At 41.8% G+C, this 10,934-nt stretch overlaps 1 protein-coding gene across 1 annotated transcript in view; it reads left to right on the top strand.

Moving 5' to 3' along the window:
- The first annotated feature begins 5,312 nt into the window (after positions 1-5,312).
- DDX10 (DEAD-box helicase 10) overlaps positions 5,313-10,934 on the top strand; it is a 120,372-nt gene continuing 114,750 nt past the window's right edge. Inside the window, exons 1-4 of the mRNA XM_080930115.1 lie at positions 5,313-5,545; positions 6,787-6,847; positions 8,579-8,709; positions 10,174-10,332. Of these exons, the coding sequence (XP_080786241.1) occupies positions 5,360-5,545; positions 6,787-6,847; positions 8,579-8,709; positions 10,174-10,332 (537 nt within the window). The 5' untranslated portion in view covers positions 5,313-5,359. The remainder of the gene's footprint in view (positions 5,546-6,786; positions 6,848-8,578; positions 8,710-10,173; positions 10,333-10,934) is intronic.

Raw genomic sequence — 10,934 nt, 5'->3', positions numbered from 1 at the left:
ACCAGCAATAGATTCCTTCTCCCTGCAAGCCAATATTCTAGAAGAAGAAACAGAAGTTTGGGGAAATCTATGAGTATGTTATATTCTAGGGACAAAACAATGAAAATATGCCAGAAGAATATGTAAAGTCAGGATGGCAGTGGGAGGGTCAAAGGCCTTTATGGAAAGGTGGTTATGGGGAAAATACTTGAACCATACTAGATTCAGAAGGAACAGCCGACTGTAAGCATGCTCAGGGCATGTTCAAGGATGGGTACAGATGGTGGTGTGGCTGGGAGTGAGGAGGACTGGAAAACGAGGTCCTGGAGACGAAATGCAGTCACAACACAGTCAAGAGTGGAGCCCTTGAGTATTGTGAGAGCTTGTGAAAAAATTCCAAGAGTCTTGTGATCAAGAGTCTTCAAAACAGAATTGTTCTTGGAATGCGTTTCTGTGCTCCTCCTGGGATAGGAGTGGGTTTACCTTCGCTGTTGTTGCTCATATACCCATATGGAAAAAACGTGTTTGTGCCGCATGCCACTTGTCCTTGTGATTGTACACCTAACTTAGGCAACTCCTTTTCACCTTAAGAGTATAAACTCTTATGTGCTGAATAAAGTTGGTTATTGCATGGGACTTTAGCTGCCTTGTTTTTTTAGACCCACCCACTGTCTTTGAGAGGTAAAAGCATGCCACGAGACCACGCGGGGCTTCACGGGTCTGAAGTGTAAGAATGCAAAGGTAGATACACTGGAGCCGTGGTCACAGCAGTTTTCTGACCCCCAGATACTGACTGGAAGCCTACAGACATTGTGGACAGGATTTCACACCTGGGATGTTAGTTAACCTCTAAGGCTATTTATTCCATGCTCCTCACCCTCTTCCCTGCCCAGGGAGAGGGGTAAGGAAAGAGGGGTGTAGAATCAGAGAGTCTAGCCAGGCTGCTGACCCCTGCTGTAAACCTCCTTCCCATCCTCAAAAATATAAGAACAGACCCCATTTCCGTCACTTCGATTCTCTTCAGAGACACGACGCACCTATTCCTGGTGTTGGGGCCTCCGCTCTCCTTGGGAGCCCTGCCACACTGTTTCAGCTTTACCTCTCCGTCCACAGCATTAACAACTCTTCTAATATACTCAGTCCCAGGGAATCAGTGTCAACTTCCTCTTGAACCCTTTCCCACCCCATTCAAAAGCCAACAGTGAGGACTCTCCCTTTTATGTTGTGTAGAACTTAGAGAAGTTTGAGCAGAGGGGCAAACTAATGTAGCTTGGGCTTTAACCAGATCACTTTAGCTCCTGGGTGGATAATAGGCTGGGCAACAAAGACAGATAATAAGGAAAAGTAAGAGTAAGAGGTAAGAGAGAGGAGGTCCGGGGCAGGGGTAGGATAGGTGGTTAAAAAGGACTGTCTTAGCAATCAGGCATTTTCTCTGGCCTGCCCTCAGGGACTTATAGGAAGATATATCGGGTGCCAATACGTGCAGCTGTCTCCCATGCATAGACAGACAGACAGAGACAGCTGACTCTTTCCACTAGGGATGTTCAATTGTTCTGGCATATGATTTACCGAGCATGCTCACAAAGATCTTCTGCACAGTGTGGGTGACCAAGTTACAGTTGGTGGCAGGATTATATAACTCGTAATTCACTATGCATATGCAAATAGTATTAATATGCCTCATCCTTTTGTAAAGGAGAGGGGAATGGCAGGGTTTTAATAGCCCATTAGGGGAACTTGTGCTTTAATTGTATTATTCTATAAAAAGAAAAAGCAAAGAGAAAAATCCACTAAAAACAGGACATTTTGAGACGGAGGAAAGTGCATAATTGCTGGGCTGTGGGGAGGCGGCCTAACACAGATGGTGCTGGATGCACTAATTTAGGACTGTCCTAGGATATAATTATGTTCAGTTCAGCTTAGCAACCCATGTCAAATTAAACTAAGAAGAGGTAGTCTTTGGCATTTTAAATATAATTTTAAGATTTAGTGCTTTACTATCTTCCACATTAGGTAATAAGATGAAGTACTTCATGATTTGTGTTTTAATTTCACTGTGGGATTTTGGTAGAGGATAGAGTTAATGCATTCAAAGTTGACTTAAAAAATTGACATTTTGTTATTTGAAAAAAAATGTCACTAGACTTACTATAATAGTCACTGTAGTGATTGAAGTAGTGATGGAATGTCCCATTTTTGCCCAGGACAGACCTAATTTATATTTTAGGAAGGTTATCAATAATTCTTTCTTTGTTAAAAGTGGGTCAGTTTGCCTGTCAAATGCCTACTTCAAAATCCTGTTGACAGTAGATTAATTATGGAGGCTGAAGAGAAGGCCCAGTGGTTACAAGCATGTCCCAGGGATCGAACTCAGACTTGGGTTGCTCAGTGGGCATCTTCACCCACTGAACTATTTGGCTGTCCCTGAACCAACTGGTGATAAGGGTAAAAAGTCTTACGTGAGAATTTTGTGTTGTCTGTTGGTTTTTTATGCAGATTCATTCTATAATCATTTGATAGGATTACTTAGCTCTAATCATGACAATGCTGTCTGTGATCTCAATCTCTAAACTACTATAAGTTATCTGAAAATTTTACCTGGTATTTTGGGGAGTGGGGTGGTCACTGTTATAAGTGTTGGCAAGAAACTGTCTAGGGGGAAATAGTTATTTAATTTATAGTTTTAGAAGTTTCATTCCAAAGTATCTGGATCTAGTAATTTGACTTAATGTGAGGCAGGATGTGATGGTGCTGGTACTTCACCCAGCGGAGGTTGCTCACCCCAGAGAAGCTGTGAAGAAGGAAAGGGCAGAGACAAGATGACTCCAAAGTTTCCCCTTCCTGCTCCAAGTTACAGACTTCTTCCATCTAGGCCTCTGAGTTTTTCCACAGCCACTGAGTTTGATAATATTAGTAAATAATTTAAGTTAATTGATGATATTACTTGCTGAGGGCCAAGCCTTCAACCTGTGACACCATGGGACATTTCCTACTCGACTTGTCACAGTGACTCTAAACATTTGTTTGCGGATGATTGTGCAGACGTAAGTTTTCCGGTCTGTTGGGAACAGAGTGACGGCTGGACCGCATGCTTTAAGACTATGTGGGTTTATAAGAACCCGTCTTCTAAAATAGCTGTAACACTGTCGTATCTTAGCAGTGAACGGAGCCTATCATTGGTGCTATTAGTACCTTTAATGCATGGTCTCACGATAGCCCACAGCAGTTCCCAGCAATCTATCAAAAAGACATTTAAGAGCTTCTATCAAATTATGGTCCCAGCGGTGTGGGCCTTCATTTATCAGGTGGTTGATCCTTTTGAATATCATTGAATCCTTCTTAGATTGAAGGTTTTTGTTTTGTTTGCTTATTTATTTATTTACTTTTTGAGACAGGGTCTCATGTTTTCCAGGCTTGCCTCAATCTTGTTTTGAAGCCAAGGATGACCTTGAACTTCTGATTTTCTTGCTTCTCTATCTTCCCATGCCACAATTACATGCATGCACCACACCCAGTTTTATGTACTGCTGGGACTGAATCCAGAGTGTCACAAAAGCTAGGCAAGCTCTCTGCACACTGAGCTCTATCACCTGCTCAGATTAGCTGCATTTCCTGGAAAATGAGTTGGGAGATGCTTAGAGATAGGATATGTAACACATCCAGCCATGTGGGGCATCTCCTAAGTGCTGTTAAGAAAAACAAAATATAGAAAAAAAGCAATTCAGAACTATTCTAGACAATGTGAAGAGTGCTAACCGTAAACATCTTAAAGGCTCAGTGATGTAGAAGGACAGGTCAACTCACCAACAAAACAAGTGCTTGGTGGCTGTAAAAATGCATGGCATTTTGAATCTAAACCCAAGGGGAAAGAAGCATTTAATCTTCTGCTGCCACCTGCTGGCCAGGAGTGAACTAAACAATGAGAAGTTCTAAGTTTTCATGGAGTGGATAGTGGAGAAGCTGAACAAGATTAGGGGATGAGTTTTCAAGTATTTTTAGAATATTAGAATTCTTAGGTGTGGGAGACATGAGGAAGAAAAGGCGAGATGACATGAGAAAGGAAGAATTCTCCTCCCTTAGAATCCAGTTTACTTTTCCTGCCGAGAGTAAAGAAACATCAACTTAATACACCTAGAGAGATAATAGATAATGTGTTTTCCTAAAGATGTCTTGTTAAATACAACAATGAACCATGTTGAATTAGAGCCAGAATGTTCAAAACCTCAAGTTTTACTGAATCAGTTCTCATTTCTCATCCCTAAGTTTAAACCTCACAAGACTACCTTACAACTTCATTTACACAAGAAAAAAATAATGTGAGATTTAAGTATGAGGACTGAAGAGATGGTTCAGTGGTTAACAGCATTCCCTGCTCTTCAGAGGACCCAGGTTCAATTCCCAGCCAGTGCCCTCACAGTGACTAACAACTTTCTGTAACTCCAGCTCTGGGTGATCTGACATCCTCTTCTGTCTTCTTCAGGCACTGCATGCGTGTGTTTAATTGGTGAATACAGTATAGAATTAGGATATTTGTGTGGATATGTGGAGTCAAAAGGGACCTTAAAGGCCTAAACACATTAATCCAATTCTCTAATCACATTGCTACAACCTGGGCCCTTTCATCAATCCAGTGTGCTTGTAGAGGTTCTACATAAACGTGTCATGAGATCCAATTAAACAGAGTTTACTTAAAAATGGGAAAACAATTGATTTGTTCAACATACTTTCGAAAAAAAATTTATATTTAGCCATCGTTATGTTTTTATAATAACATCTTAAGGTAAATTCAGTTTGTGTCAGTGCCCTTATTAACTGTGGTCACAGTCTGAAGGGCTGAGCGGAATGTCCTTTTTCATACCTAGAGGTATACACCGTAGTGGATGGAAATCAGTCATCAACTAGCAGATTTTAGACCAATCTTTCTACCCTCTGGGTCGAAATATGCAAGACGAAGATTACGATTACGACCCACATACTCAATAACGTGTAGCAGCGTACTCACGAACGTCAGGCACGCTGGGGCTCAGAACGAATGAGAAGCTGTACTTTACGTCGCGTCGTATGACGTCACCGTACTAGCGCTAAGCCGCGTCCTAGCGCTGTTTCCGGAAGCCCTAAACACGTAGTAGAGCACGCCCTGTTTCTCTGACAACGCTAATCCCGGCGTCTTAAAATGCCCCGCCCCGTGGAAGCAAAATCACCAATCGTCGCCCGCGCATTAACTGTCGTCATTAATGTGTGCCCACTCTTCCCAGCTTGGGGGCGTGTTCCTGGCCTTGTGCATGCGCCCCAGCTTCCTCCCCACATGCTGGTTTCGCTTTTTCCGTGCTGAACCTAAGGAGAGGGGTGTCTCACGTTTGGCAGCGTTTTGGGTCCCGGCATGGGCAAAACGGTTGGTTCTCTGGGTCAGGGAACCCGACCCGACCCGGTGCGGAGCTTCAATCGCTGGAAGAAAAAACACAGCCACAGGCAGCACCAAAAGAAGGAGCGAAGGAAGCAGCTTAAGAAGCCGGAATGGCAGGTCGAGCGCGAGGGGATCAGCCGCCTCATGCAAAACTACGAGAAGGTGAGGGCTCTGGACACGTTCGGCGGGGCTCTGGGGTGGGCGCAGCCGGGCGGTGTCGCCTCTATAGTGGATCTCGGACAAGTGTGGTGTGGGAAAGGGGCGGACCCGGCCTGCGAGGCCTCATTAGTGGTCTGTTGGGTGCCGCTACCCAGGTCTGACTTTCCTGCTTGCCACAGTGCTGGGAAAAGTGATCGAAATGCAGTGACACTCCGGGCAGGGACATGTGCAGCAGCGGTTACAGAATAGAGCGGCTGACTGACTACCTGCTACTGCTATCCTGGCTTGAGATTTTCTTGACAAACAAATTAATTCAACACTTTTTGAATTTATCTTCTTTCATGTTCTCAGGACATAGGCAAAAAGCAGCCAGATTCTTGGGCAGAATGTGACATGGGTAGTTTCTAGTATAAATCTGGATAGTCATTTTGTCCCTCTGAACCTCATGAACTGTGGGCTATTACTGTGTGCATTTCTCTTGGCATTCTGAATTCTTCCTTGTGGTTTTCTTATTAAGGTGTGCTTGCACACTAAGACTTCTCCAGCTTGAAGTTCTATACTCTTCTGCAGTCTTCTCAAACAAGTGCTGAAGGCTTATGGACTACAGCCCCAGTTCTTCCCATTGTTCTCTATTAGTCACTTGTCTCATTGTCATGAGCCAGCACACCTGACAGGAAGCTACTTAAGGAGGGGAGGGTTTAATCTGCCTTATAGTTTGCGTGGATCCAGTCTACTTTTGCAGTGAGAAGATGGTAGCAGGCATGTGGGATGGCTTGCTCATGTTTTGTCTACAGTAGGGAGCTGCATGTAGGGGTCTCCTGTCTTGATTAACCCAATTTAGGAACTGTGTCATAGACATGCCTAAAAGTTTTTTTTCCTGCGTGGTTCTGTATCCTTTTGAGTTGACAGTCACCATTACCTATCACACTTCCTTCCTTTAGGTATTCTATGTCCTGTGAAGGTAGCTCACTAGTTAGTGGTTCCATACTTAGGGAAGGAGGAATACATCTCAAGTCCTGCTGGGGAGAGTATCTGCCATTTGAGGTTCCTCCATGGAATATAATGTTATTTGAATAAATGGCTTTTATTTAGAAGTGATGGTGTGCTTCTGATTTTGTTACATGAAGGATGAGATAGGTAATACAATGTCGGGGGAAGGGGAGTTGTATTATGAAACTAATGAGCCATCTAGTATTTTTTTTCTTATCTGACATTATTTTCTTTTTATAATCTTTTTTTCCCAGATAAATGTAAATGAAATTACAAGATTTTCAGATTTCCCTTTGTCCAAAAAAACGTTGAAAGGTAAGTATATGTGGTCATTTTAGGATAGATTGTTAGATTGATTCATATCTTTACAAAATTAAAAAATGCACGTGTATGCTCATGTATATGCGTGCCTGTGGGGAGGCTAGTGACAGCCTGGGTTTTATCCTCAGGAAAACGTCCTCTCTTCTAAGGCAGGGTTTCTCAGTGACCTGGAGCTCTCTAATCAGGCTAGGTTGGCTGGCCAGCAGGACCCAAGAATCTAGTTCAGACTATAAACTCAGTGATCCTTCTGCCAGGAACGTACATATACCCACCTCTAAAACACTGAATTTTAACCTTTTTTATTTCTTACTCTTTCTGGATTGGTTGAAGATAAGTTAAAAAGGACCAGGAATCTCTGAACATTTTGAATGAAACTTGATGATTCTATTATTTAAACAGGAGAACAAACAAAAGTGGCTTACCCTTTGTGGTGTTAGTTGTGTAGGGTAGACATAACAAACTAACAGCCTTAAGCAGTAGATATTTTCTTAGACTTGATGGCTAGAAGTCCAAGGTTAAGATGCTGGTAAGAGTTGTTATAGGGCTTTAAGAGTCAGGTCTGTGATATTCCCACCACCTTGACTTGGGGATGGCCTCTCTTTTATAGTGATTTTTTTTTTTTTTTTTTTTTTTTTGGGCAAAATTATGTATGTTTATGTTATATAATACTATGACTTGAAATATGTATATAAATCAAACCCATTAATGTACTTATCTTTCCTTCATGATAAGAACATTTAAGATATACTCTCAGCAATTTTGAAACACAATAGCATAAATTATAATTAACTATAGTTATTGTGATATTGTGGTGTAAAAACTCTCTCTCTCTTTTTTTTCCTTTTGAGATAGGCCTCATATATTCCAGATTGGCCTCAAGCCTGCCATTGCTATGTAGCTGAGAATAACCTTGAACTTCTAATTCTTCACTCTCTACATCCTAACTACTGGCATCATAGACCTGTACCCAGGCATTAAACCCTGGACTTCATCCATCTAAGTAAACACGCTACCAACTGGGCTGTCCCCAACCCATAATACGTATCCCCAGCACACAGTATAACTCTTGAACCCTGTTTCAAAAAAGTACATTTCAACCTGTGTACTTTGTGTTGAGTAATAGCTTTCTATCTCCCCACTCCCCCAGTTTCTGGTAACATTTTTTTGCAGTTTTTAGGATTTATAAACATGAGATTATCTGGTATCTGTCTTTCTGTCAGGCTTGTTTCATTTAATATAATTTATTCTAGGTTCATCCATGTAGTCACCATTCTGTGTATTACCTACATCCTCAAATAAGCCTGTATCTTGAACAGAAGAACAAGTAGTCTCTAGCTTAAAACAAAACAAAACAATTTATTATTATTATTACTATTGGAGTGCATGTGTGTTGGAGGGTGTGAGTGCCACAGTATTCACGGAAGCGTCCTGGGGATCAAACTCAGGTCGTCAGGCCCGCACATTCTTAACCTGAAGCCATCTCACACACCTATTGCCTGCAGCATTGGAAGTTTGGAGTTATAAGCTTTTAGTTTTCAGGTTATAAGCTTCAGTGATTATGGTTTGGAAGTCTAGCCTATGAGCCACCAGACCTTCAAAATTAAGTGAGCTGTTCTTTGGCTATTTGTGATTTCCATCAGGGTAGAACAGAAGAACGTTTAGCATCTGTTTGTGATGGGGACACACAATCAAGCCTATAGAGTTTTCTTTTCTTCACTCTGCCAGGTTTGCAAGAAGCACAGTACCGCTTGGTAACAGAGATACAGAAGCAGACCATAGGGCTGGCTTTGCAAGGTAAAGACGTGCTTGGAGCTGCCAAAACTGGATCTGGCAAGACTTTGGCTTTTCTTGTTCCAGTAAGTATATTTGTTTTGTATCAGAGCCTCTGTTATATAATTTTATGACATTCTATACCCACAATAAAACAGATGGATGTAAACAGTTGTTTCCATTTGGAGTTCCTGGCCAGACAGGAGCCACATCTATCTTGTTCTTCTCCCAATCTCACGCTCCTTAGCTTCTATCACAGTGCCTTGTTCTGGAAGGTGCTCAGTAACTTACTTGGTGAGTGAGTCAGTATGCTTTACGCTGTGCATTCTGAAGGAGGTGGATATTCCGTGGTGGTGATGGTGGTGTAGAATGCTTGTTCTGTCTTGTGCTTGGGTTATTCCATTTGATGGAATTCTCAGGAGATCTGGTGGGGAAAGCTGTTTCTGCTTTCACCCTTGCAAGCCTACCAGTGGTATTTGGATTTGCCATTTGTATAAGGCTGAAATATATTCATGTGTGAGAATTCTTTCCCCAGGGAGATGTAAGTGAATCCCAAGAAAACAAAGTATGATTACACTGAAGTTCAACTTGGAGAACCAGCGCATTTCTTGGCTTTACTTATAGAACATGAGTGACAGGTTACTTCAACAGGATGGATAATTTCAAAGCAACTGGGCTATTGGCTTATGACATTCCCATAGCTACACTGACAGCTTCCCTTCAGTTAGCCCACTATATATGTATAATCTAGTATCTCTTGAGACACTGAAGTCATATACAGTTAGGGAAGATGATGTACAAGATGACTGTGAGGTTCAGGAGTGAGTGATAAGAATCTCAGGTGAGGGTCTAGTGAATATCCTACTCTATTATAAGGAACATCAAAAAAACAATCTCGGGGTGTGGGGCATCTCTTGGCAGTAGTGACAGCTGTTCTGATGAAGCTGATCACGATTGTTCATCTTGGAAGACAGTGTTCTACAGTCTCACATGAAGGGGATTTGGGTATGGAGACCTTTCTGGGAGCGTCTTTTATAGTAGTAGGCAGCAGAACTGCTGAGGAACTTGCTGACATCTCAGTTGCTTAGTTTTCTAATTTGGTTCCTACAGAAACAACTTGCCCCGAGAAAAAGCAAATCAGATGCCTCAGAACGAGTTTCCTCTTAAATCCTGTTGTTGTACATATAGGGAATCCAATCACTGTAAAATTACAACAGCTGTTCAGATTCTCACGTGCTTTCTGTTTAGAAAATAACTTTCTTGTCCCTGTTTCTGTGGTCTGGGTTATGTAGGCCCTTCTCCAATAGCTGGTCTTCTGATTTTGACTCTGACATCAAATGAGTTGCCTTAGGACTTCTCTTTTCCCTCTGAATTGGGTTGAATGCTTCTGTTAGTTGGAAGAAAATGTCTCTTTCAGATTGGATAAAACTTGTGAGAGGAATGCCTTTTGATGAAGTATTTGATTTAAGGGGAAAGGTCGAGACAAGTCAAAAAATGAAGACTTTTTTTTTCTAAGAGATTATTAAGTACAATTTGCTCTCATCTTCAAGGTGTTGGAAGCCTTATACCGCCTACAGTGGACTTCAACAGATGGCCTGGGAGTTCTCATAATATCACCTACTCGAGAACTGGCCTATCAGACATTTGAGGTTCTACGCAAAGTGGGAAAGAATCACGATTTTTCAGCTGGTCTCATCATTGGTGGAAAGGTTTGTCCTTATTTGCCCTTTCCTTTAATATCACTCTGAGATGATGGGGGGAGAAGATATGGAGGACTCATATAAATGGATTGGTCTTTTGGATGGGGCCTCAGTGTCTACATAGGTCCAGAAAGTCCACTCTTGTTGGCATCTGAGTTCATGAGGCTTTCAGACAGATGTACAGGCTATCTAGAGCAAACCTATTTCTTTACATGCTCTGGGAAAGAGAACATAACAGTATGTGGACATAGTACCTTTTAATAGAATGTCTAAGAGGCTGAATAGTTTAAAAAACACTGCTAGGTCAATACCACATGAAAGGAAGGTGATTGCTTTCAGGAATATGTATTTAGTTATGGTATCATGGTAAAACCTGGCCAACTTTTGTTGACTTTTTAGTACATCTGAGATGGTTGTATCTGCTTTGGTCACCTCTGGGCTGTGAGAATAAGTAGTTCTTGAATTTCTATGCAGATGTACACAAGCAAGGAAGAGCTAGCATCACAAACTCTACTTTTGTACCTGCTACTTGTCTTTAACATTTAATAGCATCTGATGGTTCTTGTCTCAAGGTGAGAACCTATAAACTGTAAACTGTGGTGCTTCCTTAG

Source organism: Micromys minutus, assembly GCF_963924665.1.
Source record: "Micromys minutus genome assembly, chromosome: 16".
Classification (NCBI taxonomy): Eukaryota; Metazoa; Chordata; class Mammalia; order Rodentia; family Muridae; genus Micromys; species Micromys minutus.
This window is presented reverse-complemented; position numbering and strand designations above follow the sequence as displayed.